Genomic DNA, 20,872 nt, shown 5'->3' on the forward strand with positions numbered 1-20,872 from the left:
CAGTAGATATCCCGTGGCTTTAGCTGTACTCAGTCAAGGCACCAACTGCAGCAACCATTACAAAAAGATGGAATCAATCTAGGTAACATGACATGTCATCTGACTAAGCAATTGGATTGTTCAGTTGAATCTTTCCGCTATCCATCTCTCCCCTTTTGTTGTTATCTATCTATATATATATAGACCGCTTCCCTTTTCTAAAATCGTAATCTCTTCTTCATCAAAACACAACTAAATAAAATAGCAGGGAAACGAACTAGAACTAGCAAGATAGCAACTTTCTTTCATTTGAAAACCAAAAAGAACGGAAGCAACTCTGATCCAGCAAATCAAAGATGGGGAATTGTTGTAAACGTGAATCATCTATGTCATGGGGTGGTGATGATTGGGATTGTTTTGAATCAGAAAGTTCGAAAGAAACACAACGGTGCAGTGGAAAAACGAACCAGAAGGCAGATACTAAGAAAGAAGACAAGAATTTGTTTACGTGTGAGACCAGTAAGTGTCATAAGAATGTTATGAGTCCATCTACAGAAGTTAAGATTAGGATTACAAAGAAAGAATTGGAAGAATTGCTTGGGAAAATTGATGTACAAGGCTTATCCATGGAGCAAATTCTTACTCAATTGATCAAAACTCATGAAGATCATCAGTCTTGGAGACCTGCTTTATCGAGTATCCCGGAAGTGAATTAATTGATAGGTCATCTTCATCGTCTATCATGACATATATGCACAGTTCTTTAATGTCGTTGGAGTTGATGAGGATAGGAAAAACAAAGAAATAATAAATACGTTGTAGTGTTCTGTTCTAGTTGTACATAAAAATCATGATTAGAGGTTTTGCCAAATAAAGAAGAAAAAAAACCAGCAGCAAAGTTTTGTTAGAACTTGTTCTATGATTAACTGCAGTTAAATCCTTTACCACCTTATATTTACAGCATTATTTTTATCTGAGCTTTTAGGGAATGAAGAAACACTTTATTCTTAAATTGAACTCCCTATTGTAAATCTTATATACATCAAGATTTAAGTTTAGAACTAATTTCTTGTTTGTTGTTGGGCTGTGTTGTATTTTAAGAAACAAAATGGAAAAAATAAGAACTTTTTTTTTTATTTTGCTAATCGGTATTTGGATATCTTTTATCTAGCAGCGTTACAACCGATGATGATTTTTATCACCTGCCATGATATTGATTAAAAATGTTCGAGCAACCGGCAAGCAAATGAATTATATTGTAAACAGGCGTCAATGCATGAACCAGTGAGGAATGAGGATACAAAGTGATCAATCGCATTAACAAAAAGCAGAACTATAGAAGGAAAAATTCAAATGAATTTGAGCTATGGTAATAATAACATGGGTGAATGATTACGTGTGATATAATAATGCTTATCTTCCACTGAACGAGTAAGTGGGTTCGTACTCAGATTAATAGTTAGTGAGATCCCTCTTCCGCGAAACTATCATAAAAGTTGTTCAAGTGATGAACACACGTATGTATGTCCAAGTTCTATATTGCCCTTTCATCATTTCTCTAGAATAGGAACTTGCTACGCCAACTTTTCAATTCCCTGGAAGGTCTATGAGACTACTTTGGTAATTCTGGATCTTGTCGTGGCCAACCACGTCCAAATCTCAGATTATGGAGTCCCAGAGCGAAAAGCTGTGGCTGGGAAATGTGAATTTAACTTTCCAGGGGACGTAGATACACTCATGTGGGTGGCTGATGACGTGAATCCCATTGGGTCTGCTTTTGGCAATGAATTTCTACGATATCTGTGATTTTATTAACGTCCGCAATTAATGACAGTGTTTTGAAAGTAGGCACTAGATATAACCGCAGATCAAATGACATATAGGCTATAGCATCTATATCATTCTATGTCAGTCAAATTCCAGGCATATCATATTTGATGAGCACATATCTTAGCATATATATCCCACCCACCAAGAGATACTCGACGGAACTCGGTCACTACAAAGATATACCCAAATTGATTTTAAATGATTGATGCCGACATGATTCTAATTATTAAAATACTAAAGCTGATCCTAAACCGATGACTGAAGTGATGATTGTATTTTCCTTGTTTGACGGCTGTTTGTATGGTATGGGGCTTCAAAAGCCAGTGAACCAGTGATTCGGGAGGAAGTAGCTCCATACAGTTTACACAAAATTGGTTAAAAATAATACAATCAATAATTTCTGGGTAAAAAAGATATTTAAATTTTGATACTGTTTAAATAGACAAAAATGTAAAAATAGTCGGGATGTAAACAGTTTCATCTTATCCATTTTTAAATACTTTTTTTTATTTTTAATTTACATCATGATGCATCCAGTTTTATCCTTATTATTTTTTAAATTTAAGTCAGGATCAATTCAGTTTCATCCTTGTTATCTTTTTGATGTCCATTTCGTCCATAATAATTTTTACTCGTCCATTTGAACCATGTTTTAATAATATTTGGCCAAATGACCCATTTTCCGTACAGTTTATATCTGGGGCGTAAAAGAGGAACGCATACACCTACCATGAAACTCTTCCGTAATGAGGTTAATTCAGCAGTCATGATTGTTGGCCATAATCATTCTTAAATATTAAGTTAAATTCTGTTGTGCTATTAAAAGTTGAATGAAAAAGCTAATATGCCCAATATATAAATGTATACTTTTGCTGATTGCTGAGTTTTTTTTTTTTTTTTTGACTCAGCCCGTCTACGGTCTAATAAAGGTTACAACTTTCTTAAACACATGGACATATGATCATAAGATATAATCTTAAATCATTCCCCAGTCTTACTTCAGTCATTCTAAGTTATTGGTGTACTACTCTATACAAACAACCAAATGTGTTTGTCATTTTATTGTTTAGTCGTGATTGTAACAAGCCTACCAAAACATAACTTTGTTGATCAAAAAAAATAAAAACGACCAAAACAAAATGGTGAGATTGACTCACTAAACCTTGTATTCACTCAATGACAGTTCAAAAAATATGTAATCCATTTGAATACGTTTGGTCGCTTAGAGCGTCCACAGTGGTGCGAGCATAACTAAAGACCAAAGACTAAAAAAAAAAGATCAAATTTGGGTTTAGTCCGTCCTGTGACGTAGCGGGTGACGAGTAAATTTGGTCGCGCGTTGATATAAAGTCCGCTTCATCGTCCAGTGTAGATAAAGATTACGCCTGGCATGGGGCGTTGATAAAGATAACGCCTGGTATGGGGCGTTGATAAAGACAACGCCTGTATGGGGCGTGAACTATAGCAACGCCTGGTGTGTGGGACGGAGATTATACGTTCGCCCGGGTTCAAAAATAAAAACAAAAAAAAAAAAAAAATGGGGCGTTGATAAAGACAACGCCCCAACCAAAGTTTTGTAAACTTTTCAAATTTGGGTTCATGACTATATCAACGCCCCATTCAAATTTGGTGTCCGGCGTTGATTATACCAACGCCCCATCCAGGCGGACATTATACCAACGCCCCATGCCAGGCGTTGATTATACCAACGCCCCATCCAGGCGGACATTATACCAACGCCCTGCATCAGGCGTTAACTTTACGAACGCGCGGCTACAGGCGGACATTATACCAACGCCCGTCGGGTAGGCGGACATTATATAAACGCCCGACTATATTTGGATTCGGTCTTAATCGCCGACCAAATTTGGTCCGAGTTTTACTCTTTGATCAAATTTTGATCGATGGTCCGTCCCATTACGCCAGCCCACTCGACACCAAATTTGGGTTTAGTCGTCCATTACAGTTGCTCTTAGATAACACTACCAATTACAAAATTTTACCATTTCAAAACTAAAAATACCAACCCGCTCTCGGCAAAATGATACAGCTAGACAAACATATGGACATTGTCGATTCCCTTTATCTAGGGTTGTCAGCACGTCTACTTTGCGGTCCATAATGTAGCTAAATGTTGGGTTTCATACATCTTCCTGTAGAACTCTATAGAAGATGGCACCGATCCGAAAAAGTCTTCCTTGAAAGAGTTGGTAGTCTAAATGCTGTGATTTTGTTTATCTTCCACTGATATCCTCTTGTAATTCTGATAGAAGATGGGACCGATCCGGCAAAAATCTCCTCCAGGAGAGTTGGTAGCTAGTAGGTATTGACAAGTAAGTGGCAATGGTCTTGTTCATATGCCTTTGAGGAAGTAGCTTGGTAGTCATTTAGATAAACGTGTCCATTCATGTGATTGTCCACATATCGTTATAATTTTTCAGCATTTGTGAGGAGCAATGTGGTGCCGCTGCAATAGCCTAACTGATTCTCCTTAGATATATAATAATAGTATTCATTGAATGATATATATCCCTTCCGTTTCAGAATGATAGTCAGGTTCGTGTGTGAATTTACAACTAAACCAACCTGGAATGGTATTATACATCCTCTAAGGGAATGAGCGTTTCCTTTATACAGGTTTCAACAGAACGTAACTAGAAGTGCTTGAACGTTAATAGCAATCAGACCTTGCAATGGATGGCTGTGAAGACGACAAAGTTAATGGTGGTAGAAATTATAAACGTTAGTGCTGGCTAAAGAAATGATGGTGACATTAGTGGCAGAAACGAGATCAGTGATGTTAATTACTATGAAAACAAATAGCAACAACAATTGGGTGACAATCATGGAAGCAATATTTTTTCATGGTGGTGGTGGGTGCATAATATGGTCCTAGCTAAGATTTTGGTGATAGTGGTAGTTGGTTAAATCATGTGAATGCTATAAATAATGGAGAAGGAAAAGTAACTTTTTCTTTACCATCAAAATGAAATCAACTTGTTCTATCAAGTAAGGAGTCTTGTGAGGGTCAAGGGGAAAAGTGTAAATCAAAATGAAATCAACTTGTTCTATCAGGTCAGGAGTGTTATGAGGGTCAAGGGGAAAAGTGTATGGTGTTACACGTTCAAGGAACTGTTGGAATTTTGCAACAATGGACAACACATTAGATGTATCAAAATAATATATAAGAACTGAAATGAACAACTCTACTACGAACAATTTAACGAGGGCAGAATCACAGGTTCAACAAGTTGTCCTTAATACATTAGTTCGCGGGTATATTCAAGATAAGCAATGCTAAACCCCCAACGTGCAAAGATATGTCCAGGATAAGACTGCCCGATATAACTTGTGTTAGCACAATGCAAGCTACCCACTCTTGAACTTGGCAACAGGGATTGGAAGTAAACACGCAGCACAAAACAAAACGAGAAGATGAAGAAAAGAAGACAGAAAATAAGTCGCTTCTTGTGTGTTTTGAGAAGAAATTCTCGAGTTGTATTTATAGGAAAATTAACTTGCAAATTAAGAGGTTTTCTTATAAAACGAGCTTTGTTTCTTGTAAAACAATTAAAACACGAAAAATGAATTTTCCCATAAATAAAACTCTTAAATAAATTTTTTATCGAATTAATTTCCTAAAGAAAAAACTTACAATAATTTCGAGTAAAAACAAGACTTGGTGTATAGTATACGCGCATATTGCATGGGTTGGGCCATGTATCTTTTACCCCACCCGTTCTACCCTTGTTTGTTAATATATCCATAAAAGTATGGTTATATAGTGGTTAATATATCATAAAATTAACTTGCAAATCAAGAGGTTTTCTTATAAAACGAGTTTTGTTTCTTGTAAAACAATTAAAACACGAAAAGGGAACTAAAGGTTTTCCAACAGGTCCAACTGGAACTAAAAAGGTTTTCCTCCTCTTTAGTTTTCCAGAATGTGAAACTAAAGGTTCCTATGACGACTTCCTATGATGCACCTTGTATGACGACTTCCTATGATGAGTATTTGCAGTAAATTATTGGCTCACAAATCGTTAAACCGACGTGTTCCAATTTGACTAACTAATTTCGTGAGTGAAGAAGATTGCAATGCTTTCTTAAAGATACTTGCTAGTTTTATGAGGTACTCTATGTGTTATATAAGCAGTATTGTCTTTGATTTGTTGGTTCTGCAGTCTTCTTCAACATACTGAGGAATTGTGTCATGCATTGCTCCCTTCTTGAAAATGATTTGCAGAAGCAGTTGATGTAACTTCTTTGAAAAAGAGCCTTACATATAAGCGAAAAATTATGTATTTGCCATCACACCTTATATGGATCAAAATGGCATTAAATTCCTAGAATGTGGTTATGTTGACTTGGTCTAACAAAATGATCTAATTGATGGTGGACGGAAACCCACCAAAAAATAGAAATTAATAGTACAATTCATCCTTGGATGACCACCATGCTAAATAACTTTCCTAACTAAGACCTTGCCAGTAAAAACCAACGGGACAAAATCTCGTCGAAGGAAAAGCGTAATATTAACAGTTGATTGACGATTCAACATCATCCATATGCTTCCTCATCAAAATCTTGTCGGAAAAACAATTTGGGACAAAAACCTAAAACGAAAAAAAAAAAATACAACTACTTTTAACGTCTTTACGGATGCTAACTCAATTACATAAGTTCATAAAATAAACATCAAAACATAATCTATTGTATAAAACAGACAAGTTAATCTTAAAATGTAGATCAAGAAAAAAAAATTATGTTGTTAAAGCAATAATTTTAGAGTTATTAAAGACTCCTTAAGAGATATATGGCTTGAGGGGACCACCACCTCAATGATATGATGTTCCTCAAGGGAGTACATTAGCTAAGTTACATTCATTCTAAAGTATTTCTAGACTTGGACTTGACGCCTACACTTAATATTATCCCTTTTAAGCGTAAGAGGACATATGAAATATAGTACCAACATTTTGTATTTTTGTTTTCATTACCCTAATGGAAGTGATGATCTTCAGTGGATTTCTGGCGGAGGATCTTCTGTATGGTCGGACCTGGTGCTCAGCGTGCCATACAACGTCACATTTCTGTAAACATAGTGTGAGTCATGGTGGGTGTCCATGGTGGGTGTCCATCTGTTGAGCTTATAACCTGCATACAGTCCTTGCCTATGCATATTATGCATTAGACTGGACAAGCTATGTGAGCATGTGATAAAAAAATATGATAAAAGAGGACAACCTTGCCCAATTCCTCTTTCCTCGGCAGAAAAACCTTGCAGGTGCACATTGATCATTACAGAAAATATGGTTTTAGTTACACAACTCATTATGGGCTTGTGTGTTTTTCCATTAATGCCAAAGCTATGAAGAGCATGCCTTAAAAAGTATCAATCCACCCGGTCATATGCTTTGCTCATGTCAAGCTTGAGTGCAAAAGAGACGAGAATTGAATTTCAATTGTTCATAGAGTAAACTTTTTGGAAATCACTATGTTATCTAGAATTTTTCAACCATGTATGAAAGGTGAGTGGGATTGATCAATCAAATTTTTAGGAAAAATACTAATTCTAGAAGTTGGAATCTTAGTGACTAATTTATATAATATACGTTACAAAAAGCAATAAGTATATAGTCACTGCGGTAAATGAGTGATTTACTTTATGAGCAAGTGCAAGGTATGAGTGGTTCAATCCGAGGGTTATGGAAGCAAACCTGAACCGGTCTTGTACCGGATCAACTACATCAGCCCCAATTATAGACCAACACTTCTCGTAGAATATTTAATTTTGCTACATAAACAACTCATTAGCCGCTGACTGACAGATGATCCTATGTGGCTGGTTCGGTGGCAGGCTGATATGTATTTTAGGTTTTTCCATGTCAACAGAAACTAAGACTCGACTCCCATATCTCTTTCTAGTTTATAACGACAAAACTCCATAAATCCTAGTAATTTCAGTTTTCTTTTTTCTCATTGAAATCTTTAAGGATCTTGACACTTTCTTGATGAAATTAAGTTTCCCAAACTTTGAATGTATCATAATTTTTTCTTATAATTTACGTGTTTTACTTCTATAATCAGAGAATTAAACATGGTGAACATTATTCCTTCATAAAACCCTACGTCGTGTTTTGGCCTTATGGATTTTCTGCCCATCATCATCTGTTATTATTTTGTTATTTTAGTTGTTACCGAAAGGTAATTAGAGATGGGAAAGCTTTGATGTCGCGGTAGGTTCAATAGATTTGATTCAGTAAAAGAATTATAGAATTCCAGAATGAATCTTGCTTTAGTTTTTCATAAATCAAAATTAATCATTTTGTTTTTAACTCATGGTCTTATTAATTGTGTTGCAATTTAGGTAACATTCAATCAATCAAAGACAAATGTGGGACTAACGGCTATAGACTAGTTAATCGAGAAGATGATATAAGATAAAGGATTTTTAATTTGAGGTGTTCGATTATTTAATACCCTGTCGTTAGATCAGCATATATAGTTTTTTATTTTCCTTGCTATGATTTCCACTGACATGGACAAACCTAAAATACACATCAGCCTGTCACCTTATCATCCACATAGGATCAGCTGTCAATGAGCTGGTCATGTAGCAAAATTATAGAATATTGACGGCCTGGGGTTTCAAGTGACCCAATGTTTTTTAGGAAACATTATCTATATACCTCTAATATGAGGCCCATTGAAATATACTCTTACCAACTTAAATTATACCACTGGGCTTTTAGAAGCCCAATACCCGGATTATCAGATTATTATAAAGTCCCTACATAAATTCCCATAACCGTTATGACACCTGATTAATATAGAAATTTTTTTCCATTTCGGTACCATTTCTTTCTCTCTCCCTCTCTCTCACTTCCAGAAGAAAATCGAGAAAAAACTGTTTTCTTTTAAACATCGATCAAGTATTCGAAAATCAAACACAGAATCAATCAAAATCAGTACATCTATACTGTTCTTTGATTTAGAAGATCAAATCTAACTGAAAAACAAAAAAAAAAACGAGAAAATTAGGTTTCAGAGATACAGTGAATCAACAACAGCAACATCAAAGGTAAACATCAATTTTCTGTTTCGACTGAGTTTGTTATCTGATTTTGATTTTTTAGGGTTTCGGAAACGATTTTATTAAAAAAAATTATTGAACTCATCGATTTATATTTCAGCCGTTACTGATTCATACTAATTTTCTTCGATTTAATATTGCATGGGACAAAAATCAACAAAACCGACTGATTCTGTTGCTGATAAAGAAATCGAAGACTTCCGTTGGTATTAAGAAAGGTAAAAAAAACGTTTCACGGTGATTTTGTTAAACTTGTTTTTGATTCATTTAGGGTGTTGAATTAGTAATATAGTTTGTTTATGATTCATTTAGTGTATGGATTTAGGGTGTTTAATTAGTAGTTATTGATTCAGTTATTGAAGCATAACTGTTTCATATATGATTTTGTCTGCCTCTTCTGTGAGTGTTTGAGGGTTTATGTGTGGTGTAATTCTGCTAGTATGTTCCCTATTTTTGGGTGGTCTTTCTTCATCAAATTTTTCATGGTTTTTGGGTGGTTTTTGTTTCATTGTTCAACCATCGAATAATCGATGAATTTCTCAAATTCTAATGGTTCTACTGGAGTGTATGTCAAATTTTTCTATAAACTTAGTGATTATGAAAAAATTATTTAAAGACAACTGTAGGAAGTAGTTATTCTGAAGTGCAGACATTCTATAGGAAAAGTTATTTGACTATTTGGAAAACAACCTCTACTAGTTGCCTTCATATTCGAAGGCAACTTATGCTAGTTGTTCCCAGTTTTGGAAGCAACTGGTACTAGTTGCCTTCATATTTGGAGACAAAACTTGTCCTAGTTGTTCCAAGTTTTGGAGACAACTTGTGCTACTTGACTCTATATCTGTAGAAACCTGGGCTAGTTTGCTCCACATGTTTTAGCTACTTGTTTCTGTACAATTTTTGATTTATTCAACTTGCGCTAGTTAGCTATATTTCTGAATAGAAATTGTGATCTGGACAAAAGCGACACTAACTATTTTTATTCTTTGAAATAATATAGGAAAGGATAAGAAGATCATCAACAAGAGAAAAAGGCAAGGCATCTCAGTCTGTCGATAATGCTCCCGTTGACGAAGTTGAAGCCCTAAAAGGTATGAGTAAAACATAAGACTGGTGCCATCCATATAAATCTTTAGATTCTTTCAATATAATAGTTTTGGTAAAATAGTAAAGACTAGTATTTCCTTCAATGTTAAATATTTGTAAACAATAAATACTTAAGTAACATAATGTAGGTTTGCAGGTAAAGAGAAAAATCTAGAACAAGCATTGTTGATGGTGGTTTTTAGTGTAGGGCGAAAACTGTAAAAGTCTATCTACCTGACCCGGCATCAGATGTAGTAGAGATTGATATGTCTATATTCCGCAGGGAATTTGGAGAATATATCAAAATCTGATGAGTGCCTATGTCTCTCTTCATATTATATTGAAACTCAAGCTCCTAAATGAATTGTTCACTAGTATAGAGCCTAATGAGTATATAAGCTCCTAGCTGCATCACTCACTAATGTCGGAGCCTGCCGAGTATTTTTCCTATGCTATGTTCCCCGGTCGAATCCTTAATATTGATATGGCATGACAATTTGTGTTCACTTGCAGCAGAATATCACGAATTTCCAAGTATCAAGATTAAGGCCCTTGCATAAAAGTACTCAATCGAAAGCATACTGCTCTCTGGAAATAAACTTAAAGAACTCTGTGTCAACACATGGAATTCAGTCAATTTTGTGATAATTAACAAGATTCAGATATTACCCTGACTAATTTGTAAAATTTAGGGTTTAACGCCCTGCGCAGTATATTAGACCCCGCTGGTCGAAATTAAGCTTAGGCGAACTAGGCAATTAATTCGCCATAGATAAGTAGGTGCAAAATCCTACCCAAAATCAGAAAACAAGGAATAAAAGGAGTCGCAGAATAAGAGCAGCAATAATGGGAGGTGTGGCCATGCCATAGGCCAGCAGGCGCCACTTGCAAGTTGCCACACCCCATATTTCCCGACCGTCCCTTGTTTCCCGTTGACCAATCAGGTCGCCTTAAACCTGCCACATGCACATGAGTTGTGTTTGGACCCATACTTGTCGGTCCTATTTCCCATCGACCAATCAGGTCGATTTAAATTCGCCACGCGCGCTGGAAGTGTAGCAACGCCCATGCTTGGCCGACCCCTCTTTTTATCGACCAATCAGGTCGCTCTAAACCTTCCACAGTATTAAAAGAAGCAAAATTACGCCAGATGGTCACAATGGAAAATTGGCTTTCCAAAACCGCGCCAACATGCCAATGGCATGCCAAACGTACATGACAAACGTGCCATACCACTCCGCATGCTAATGGCATGCCAAACATGCCATGCCGCGTCAATGCACTAAACGTGCGTGCCAAACATGCCAAATGTGCCACTTTTACGCAGCATCATGCCGAAGTGCCAACGTGCCATGAATAGCGCGCCTATGCGCTAACCCACCTTCTGTTCGTGGTGAACGCCATAACATACTTCAATTAGGGTATCCTAATCGGAAACACGACCTTGCTTTAGTGGCGTTAGTCGAAACCTTAATTTCCAGTCATGGACCAAATTACGCCACTTCGGGCCCCACAACATGCCACGAGCCATGTGGGACCCAGGTGTTGATTGTGGTTTTTAATCCAGGGCTAAAATTGTAAAACATTGCAATTATTGTGCTGTCACTCTGCGAAGAAACGAAGCCATGTAAAAGTGATGAGTGTTCAACCTCGCCACTGACACATTTATTGAGCAACTCAATATCTCCCCATGAAATTTATCCAGAATGGTGCATGTAACAATAATCCCAGATATTCTGTAAATTTTGGCGCCTTGCCTGTATTATTCAATTAATATAAGTTTCTTTGAATGCTTTCTGTGCTATTTTCCCCGACTGAACCTTTAATATTGATATGGCATGACACTCGCAGCATAATAGCACGAATTTCCAAGTATCAAGGCTAAGGTCCTTGCATAAAGTATTCAATCGGAAAGCATACTGCTCTCTAGCAATGAACTTAAAGAACTCTACGTCAACACATAGAATTCAATTAATTTTGTGATAATTCACAAGATTCATATATTACCCTGACTAATTTGCAAAAATTAGGGTTTTGCGCCCTGCGCGGTATATTAGACCTTGCCTATCGAAATTAAGCCTAGGCGAACTAGGAAATTAATCCTCCATGGATTAGTAGGTGCAAAATCCTACCCACAATCAGAAAACAAAAGATAAAGGATCCGCGGAATAGGAGCAGCAACAAAAATAGGTGTGGCCATGCCACAGGCCAGCCGGCGCCACTTGCAAGTGGCCACACCCCATACTGCTCGAACCGGCCCCTATTCCCGCCACACGCACATGAGTTGTGGTTGGGCCCATACTTGCCGGCCCTATTTCCCATCGACCAATCATGTCGCTTTAAATCCGCCACACGCATACTAGAAGTGTGGCCACACTCATACTTGGCTGACCCCTCTTTAAATCGACCAATCAGGTCGCTCTAAACCTGCCACTGTATTAAAAGAGGCAAGGTTGCGCAATATGATCACAATGCCAAATTGGCTTTCCAAAAGTCGCGCAAATACGCTAATTGGAATGCCAAACGTGCATGCCAAACTTCCGTTCCGCTCCGGCATGCTAGTGACATGCCGAACGTGCCATGCCTCGTCAAATGCTAATTGGCATGCCAAACATGCCTAACGTGCCACTTTGCCACGGAAGCATGCCGGACGTGGAAACGTACCATAAATAGCGCCCTAACGTGCCAACCCACCTCTTGTTCATGGCCAAACACCATAACATATTCCAATTAGGGTATTCCAAACACGGCTCTGCCTTGGCGGCATTGGTCGAAACCCTAATTTCCAGTTGCGTCCCAATTACGCCACTTTGGCTCCACAACATGCCACGAGCCATGTGGGACCCGCCAAACCCTAAAAACAACGCCCTTCTATAACCACCCATGGTCATCCTTGTGCCTGAGGTTATTTCCATGTTTTGGCTTTCCATAATTCCTTTAACGTGGCCATGGCGCCGATTGCATAAGACGCCACAGTGCCGCGGCCATGCCACACGCGCTAATTAGGGTTTCGATATGCTAAACCCTAATTTAGCTAAAGTTTCCGCGCCAACTAAGTCAGGTAATTCTCCTAAGGCCTTAAAGTTTGATGCAACAACAGGGACAATATTGCCGGAGCCATATTTGTGTCTAACACTAATATGCTAAAATAGCTGCCATGGCTACGCCAGGCGCCACAATGCCATTGGCATGCCGCTATATGCCACTACGCCATTGGCGTTTGCCAATAACGCCACTGTGCTATGATGAGTGCTAAAAAGTGCATATTTCTATATATTTTTCTTGGCATTTAACTCATCTTTTGTGCATTAATTCTACATTTTATCCCATATTCTGTGTTTTCGTTGTTTTCAAGAATAAATACTTTTCTTAATTAATTTTGCATTTTTAGGTACTAAATAAAGTCTGGTTAACTCATGGAGCGAAAAGAGCAAAGGAACGGCAAAGACTCTCGCTAGGAGGAAGCGAAGAATGATGTTTGCAAGAGCCGGATCAACGAGAAGTGGGCTTGAAGAGGAAGAATTGTTTTAAAGAAGATATGGGCTTGGCATACACAAGGCCCAAAACCCTTACCCAAATCCATTTCCATTATCCATACCCATTTCCATGAGAGCCGTCAGATTGGATCCATCTCATCATCCAATGGTTTCCTCATCATTGTGCATCAAACTCCGAAGCTCCCGTCAAACACTATAGTACCTAACTCCATATGAAGCCGTCAGTTTTGTTGTATCTCATCATCCAACGGTCGCTTCTATCGCGTCGTTGGATCATTCCATCACCTTTTCATCCTACACTTTATCTTCGCTGAGCATCAACCTTTGATACATCCGCCTCACACCCTAGCATCAGAAACCTATACCCTGAACCAAACACACCCTTCTTCTCCATCGGGTTCTTCTTCTCATCTTCCCCAAAAACTCCACAGTTCTGCAACTCCATCACCTCCACCAGCTACACCTTCTTCTCGAACCACACCACCACCACAACTACCCGACAACACCACGACATCTCTCCCTAGCCTAGACTTCTTTCCAAATTCACATCTCTGAACCCTAGGTGTGGGTTTGACAAGAAAGCTCGAGCTAGGGTTTCACCAACAGCGAGGAGAAGACAAAATTGAGGGCAGGAAAAGCTTCAGAAGAGCAGAGGGGACATACCCAAAGCATGGGTCGAGCTCAATTCAGGAAATTGGTGAGAGAATTTGATTTTCCCCAAAATATTAGGGTTTTGAATTAGGGTTTTGTATTTTTGAAAAACTATAAAAGGGAAGCTGTAGAGAATGCAAAAACTGTTCTTGGGTCATCCGAGATACCCCCTAATTGGGTTAATTTCATGTTTAATTTCAATTTCAATTCCATAATACTATCAGTACATGTTCTTCACTGTTAAATTTTGTTCTTGTGTTCTAAACTTTGTTCTGATGTTATGTTCATGTTCTTGTGTACGTTAATGTTCATGTAATTCCCCTGTTTGACTCACATGTTCTTGTTTTGAGTCTTAATGCTTGACAAACATGAAAACTCCTAACTTCAGCATGTTCTAAATCCACCACTAGGGTGAGAAGACCCTTAAGCCTTGTTGGTTAGCATTTAGGTTGATTCTTGTAGAACTCAAAATAGTCTAGGCTAGCTAAATTCCTAAAAGCCTCACTGACTTGTGATTAGTGGTGCTGTAAAAAGACCACTAATGCTAGGGGTTAGTGGTGGCTCTAAGGGATTAACCAGCCATATTAGTTAGAGACCTAGAAACCTAAATGACCTGTGATTGTTTATGCTTTAATCAGATAGGCAATGCTAGGGGTTAATCTAAGGATTTTAGGTTAGATAACTTGCCACATGAATTGCCCTGGCCAAGAGGCTAGCTTGAACTAGACCCTCTTGTCCATTAGGGACAAGCATTTAACCTAGGTGAACTAGCTAGGTGAAAGGGAAATCTTAACCCTAGAATCACACTTCCATTCCCACTGTTTTCATTTTCTTCACTGTTTTCTTTCACTTGTTTTACCTTCATTGCTCACTGTTTTAACCCTTAGCTCATTATCAACATCTTCATGTCACTTATTGCCTTTGTCTCTGTTACTTTTAAGTTATTATTGTTGCTCTTGCTCACCACTGTCAATATCTTCACTTTTACTCACTGTCAACATTTCTGTCTTGCATCACTATTCACTGCCTTCATCCATCACTGCTCACTACCACTCTAGTTCATTGTCACTGTCACCATAGTTTACTGCCCTTAGCTCACTGTAGGATAACTTTAGCTAGGAAAACTTCATAACACCCCAAGTCCCTGTGGATTCGACCCGTACTTGTGCACTCACTGCAACAACACCGTGCACTTGCGGTATCACTGTAGGCATCCATTTATTCATCTTATTTACACATCTATATTCGCCTACCATGCTACTATCAGGCGCCAACAGAATGTGGCCATAATCAATGGCTACCCTTTCTCATGAGTTACGATCTCAGCCGTCCGAATTCTCCACATAACGGACAGGCCTGTGGCAAGTTTTGAGCGACCAACTAAGACAAGCCAAATAGCATCACGTGCTATTCTCCTGTGGAAAGTCTCCTGACTTTGACTTGCCACACATAGAAACCTACTATATATTTTCCATGAAAACACTCGAGACATCAAACATGTCACAAACTGGGGGATGCTCATCAGGGTATTGGTCTGGCGATTTACAGCGTGCGGCGTGCAACACGTCCATTATAAGAAAGTGTCAGAAAGCAAGGTAGTTAGTGGCGGTAAGAAGTAGTGGATGTAAACTAACCAATTTCCTACATGGTGGGAACGTGGTCTCTGGCATTTACACATAATCCCACTTCTCCATGACTCCATCACTCCCACTTTCTGCGAGATCAGGGTGCGTTCAATATAACTTGTATAAATAGGTTTTACCTATTTACACAAAACAACAAGTTTTGGGGAGTACAGCAACACAGTATCCAGAAAAATACCAAAGAACTGATAGCTTTCGTTCCGCAAGCCAATTCCAAATTCTGATATAAGTCATAAAATAGCCACACCTTCAGAATTAACCATTCTAGTCTCAACACCTTCTTCACTCCCCTCCCTAAGACCAACCGTTTTCCCTCACTTTGTGACCGAAGCAAGATTGGAACGGCCATTTCTTGGTTTAGGCAAGGATTGTACAGATTGATCTCCCGAATATAAAGTACTCTCGTGCAGTGCATTTGTTTTAGGTTTAGATTTGTTTCTCATCCACACACCCAAATTTACCAAAACCAACAGAAACAGTTTTTACCCATAAACACCAAGAAACCCTAATAATGGTGCCATACCATAGTCATTCATAGCAACCCTTGCTCATGTGGCCGTTTCCACATTATGGTTTTGCTATAATTACTTTGGCATGTCTATGGCACCGTTTGCACAAAAAACATCACTGTGTCGCGACCACATGCCACACGCACTAATTAGGGTTTCGGCATGCCAAACCCTAATTTAGATAAAGTTGCTGTGCCAACCAAACCAAGTAATGCTACCTAGAGCATTGGGATTGATGTGGCAACTGGAGAAAATGTTGTCGAAGCCATATTTGGGTCTAACACCAATATGCCAAATTCTAGCCTTGGCCATGCCGCCAAGCCCTAATTTTGGACACGGCGCCAAATTATAGCCTTGGCCATGCCGCCAAGCCCTAATTTTGGCCATGGCGTCAAATCCTAGCTTTTGCCATTCCACCATGTCACTGGCATGTGCCAATGGCTCTACTATGTTACTAAAAGATGCCAACAGAATGCAGCCATAATCAATGGACACCCTCTCACATGAATTACAATCTCAGCCGTCCAAATTCGCCACAGAATTAACAGGTCTATGGTAAGTTTTAGGAGACCAGCAAGCCTAATAGCATCACATGCTATTCTCTTGCGGTAAGTCTCCTGACTTTGACTCGCCACACATGGCTATCTGCTACTTAGTTGGCGTACAATTAATCAGAGTATCCAGGTCTTGTACACAAGACCCCCTCAGCAATCTGCTATACTTTTCCATACTCGAGACATCAAACATGTCACAAACTGGGGGATGCTCATCAGGGCATTGGTCTGGCGGTTTACAGTGTGCGGCGTGCAAAACGTCCATCATAAGAAAATGTCAGGAAAACTGGGCAGTTAGTGGCGGCAAGAAGTAGTGGGTGTAAACAAACCCGTTTCCTTCATAGTGGGAACGTGGCTTGTGGAATTTACACATTACCCCACTTCTCCATCACTCAACGACTCCCACTTCCTACGAGACCATGGTGTGTTCAGTTATGACTTGTATAAATAGGTTTCACCTATTTCAACCAAAAACATTTTTTTGGTTAACAACAACACAATATCCATAAAACACCAAAGAAATGATAGCTTACATTCCGCAAGCCAGTTCCACATTCTGATACAAGTCATAAAATAGCCACACCTTCATAATTAACCATTATGGTCTCAACATCTTCTTCGCTTCCCTCCTTAAGACCAACCCTTCTCCTTCACTTTGTGTCTGAAGCAAGCCTGGAACGGCCATTTCTTGGTTTAGGCCAGGATTGTACAGATTGATCTCTCGAATCTAAAGTACTCCCGTGCAGTGCATTTGTTTAGGGTTTAGGCTCGTTTCTCATCCACATACCCAAATTGACCAAAACCAGCAGAAACATTGTTTACCCATAAACAATTGGCGACCACAGTGGGAGATTAATCTCTCGGTTGCGAAGCCAATTTCTCAATTTTCATTCCAATGTTCCCAAACTCAAGATGGTGGATCTTAGGTATAAATTCAATCATTAAACATAATTAACTTCATTCACCAATCCTAAACACTTCCAAAGCCGCTGATGCTCGAAATCCAATCACCATGGAAGGTATGGAAAAAATATTAGAAGATGTTGTCTCAAATCAAGATGATATTGTCAAGCCGCAAAATGGGATGTTTTGTCTCTTAAAGAGTGGCAAACCGGTTGTAGAAAGATCCAGCAAACATTCGCTCGGAGAACGCCACCAATTTTAGAGATGGCACAAATAATGTTGAATCCTTATCTGAGGTCTATGCCCCCACCAACGACGATGCAGACAGAGTATATGGACATATCCAACAAGAGCAAAAGGGAATGACCAGCACCAATGTACCGTCCGCAAGTGCAGTCAACACATCCCATGGTGTTACACCCTTTAGTACCAACACCAGCAACACTAGAAGCATCCCCTCTGGCGTGACACCTCCTATTACCAGAGCCAGAGCCGCCGTTACTCCTAATATTCCTTTGAGCATGACGCCTCCAATCATCACCATGGCTGCTACCACTTCTTCATCAGGACGAGAGACTGGAGGAGCTAGAGGAAACCAACCTCCCATTACCATTGTCGATTTAATGGAAAGACGGGAAGTTCTTTCCAAAACTCAGACAGACATGGCCACAACTCAAAGGGAGCGAAGTAACGAACATCCAAATGATTATGTCAAGTGATTCAGAATTCAGGCGTTAGATTTTCATGATCCAAATGTGATTGAACGTCAATTGGTGGAATTGTGCATTAACGCTTTCCGGGGACTCTGTTCACAAAACCCTGTAATCTATGATGGAACATATATTTTCAGCCCTCAACCGTGTTACGTCGGGAAGGCGATTGTCTTCAATTGGAGAAGCTACCCCGAAATCCCAGTCTCTCTTGGAAGGTACGACTGGTAAATGTAACTGGGGACTCTTAACCACTAATCACCTGAAAGGTGTCGAGTTTGAAAGCATACTGATTTACGAGGCCTCCGACTTCAACATTGTAACCATCAATACCCTAAGAGTTTCAAGGTAAAATCAAACAGAAATAGCGTATTCTTTCCTAGGAGGAGAAAACACGACTTGTCGACCAGCACTATCTGTGCACCGTTTTCCCATCTGCCATATCGTGTCAACTCCTCTTTCGAAGTCAAGGGTTAATGGCTCCCTCACTAGAGTTATCTCCAAGAACTGCTTCAACGTTTCGCTCCAGGAGCCGCTCCGCTTCAACGTTTCGCTTCAACATTCCCCACAGAAGTCGCTTCAACGTTTCGCTCCAGGAGCCGCTCCTCTTCAACTTTTCGCTCCAGGAGCCGCTCCGCTTCAACGTTCTATCCAGAAGCCGAAGACGCTTCAACGACCCCTTCCTGCCAAGGTTCATGCCTGTAACCGCCATTCCTTCCTGCCAAGGATCGTGCCATAGCCGCCACTTCTTCCCGCCAAGGATCGTTCCGTATCCGCCACACTCCTCCCTGTCAAGAATCTTGATCGCAGCCAGCCAAGCCAACATATTTTGTTCCCGCGACAATGTAGTCTCTTCTAATCGCATCTGCTGTCGTTGCTGCTCATTTTTTGATACTATCCAGAGCTTCACCATAGTAACAACCACTACAGACAGAGGTAATCCGAACTTCTGCATATTTTAGTTTCTCATAGAGGAAGTGATATAGTCACCGGTATGGAGGCAAGATGGTGATACCTTTATCATGGTCAACCCACCGACCATACAAGATAGAACCACGTAAACCACCCTTGGATACCGAGGCTCAACACAAGATCCCTTCATTGTCAAGGACCTCTTCAACTCAGAAGAGACGGTTACACAGGAACTCATAACCGTGATACGGTCACACAAAAAGTCATAACCGTGACAAGGTCACCACTTTTCAAAGATATATCACAAGGATATCACCACCTCCTTTTCTGGAAGGCGCCTGACCAACAAGAAGTATTTGGCTCAGCCATTCATAAGCGTTATTATTAGTGAAGAATCAAAGAGGAAAGTCGCGCCTCAGAAATCCACACATACCAACTACACCATGTCTTCCACATCACCTACTCAGAACTCAGCACCGCCTACCCAAGGCCTGCATGAAGCAGCATATCACCGACAAAGCCAAATTCGGTGTTTCTAGATTTCCAATTTCCTATGAAAGGGGTGCATGGGATGCCAGAAGTTGGATACAATGTAGAGCTATCAAGTGTGACTCTCGCCCACTGGTCAACAAATGACGAATCCAAAAGATTGCCGCCTTCATCAATTCGTCAACCACCTTAACATCAAATACAATAGAATAATTCCTCAACATGAAGTCGTACACGTGCGTCAAAGACTCCTAAAGCACGCCGCGAAGGTATTCACATATCCGGCCACGCCATCAGATATATGACCATACGAAAATTTAACTGGGGAATGCTCATCGCATCCCATTCGATACAATAGTCCAAGACTCAGGAGATGGTTCGAAGGATGTTGCTTGGAATGAAGTCCTTGGAGACTTGATAGCAGTACGTCGACAATGCAACGCCTCTCATCTCGTCTACTTCACCCGCGGTTCCGGAATATTTCGACCGTACAAGCATCCACAGCATATCATCACCGCAATCAGAAAGGCAAGAATAAGCCTTCCAGACACCGATTCAGCAGTCCAGACACGAAATAACTTAAAGTCAAGGACGGATCAACAACACAACTACACTCTCCAAGATTATCCCTGACATGATCATTGCCGAGCATATATTTCATCCATCTATCCCAGGAGTGCAATGGAGTTTGGTAAATTTTGAAATCTACTGGAGAGGTTAGATTCTCATTTTTATGGAGTCAGAACCTCATTACACATTCTAGAGAAGATCGATGATACTGTTGGGTGGCTACATGCGCAAAATAGAAAAGAGAACCTACATTGAGTTTCTCATGGCTCGCCTTGCTGCTGATTATAACTATTGGAGATTTATTTGTTGCCTTTGACGCTCGCTTTACCGCCGCTAACAAAGAAAGTCATTCACACCGAGCTAAATGTCCAAGTTTGATCAACTACTCATAGATATTACACTCTGGGCTAAAAATACGAAGACGATTGGCACGCCTATGATCG

At 39.6% G+C, this 20,872-nt stretch overlaps 1 protein-coding gene across 1 annotated transcript; it reads left to right on the forward strand.

The window, feature by feature from the left end:
* The first annotated feature begins 335 nt into the window (after nucleotides 1–335).
* On the forward strand, nucleotides 336–695 carry LOC113290909. The gene has a single exon (XM_026540494.1). It carries the CDS (start codon nucleotides 336–338, stop codon nucleotides 693–695), a length of 360 nt encoding a protein of 119 aa, XP_026396279.1.
* The last annotated feature ends 20,177 nt before the right edge of the window (nucleotides 696–20,872 follow it).

Source organism: Papaver somniferum, chromosome 6 (genome assembly GCF_003573695.1).
Source record: "Papaver somniferum cultivar HN1 chromosome 6, ASM357369v1, whole genome shotgun sequence".
NCBI classification, from domain to species: Eukaryota; Viridiplantae; Streptophyta; class Magnoliopsida; order Ranunculales; family Papaveraceae; genus Papaver; species Papaver somniferum.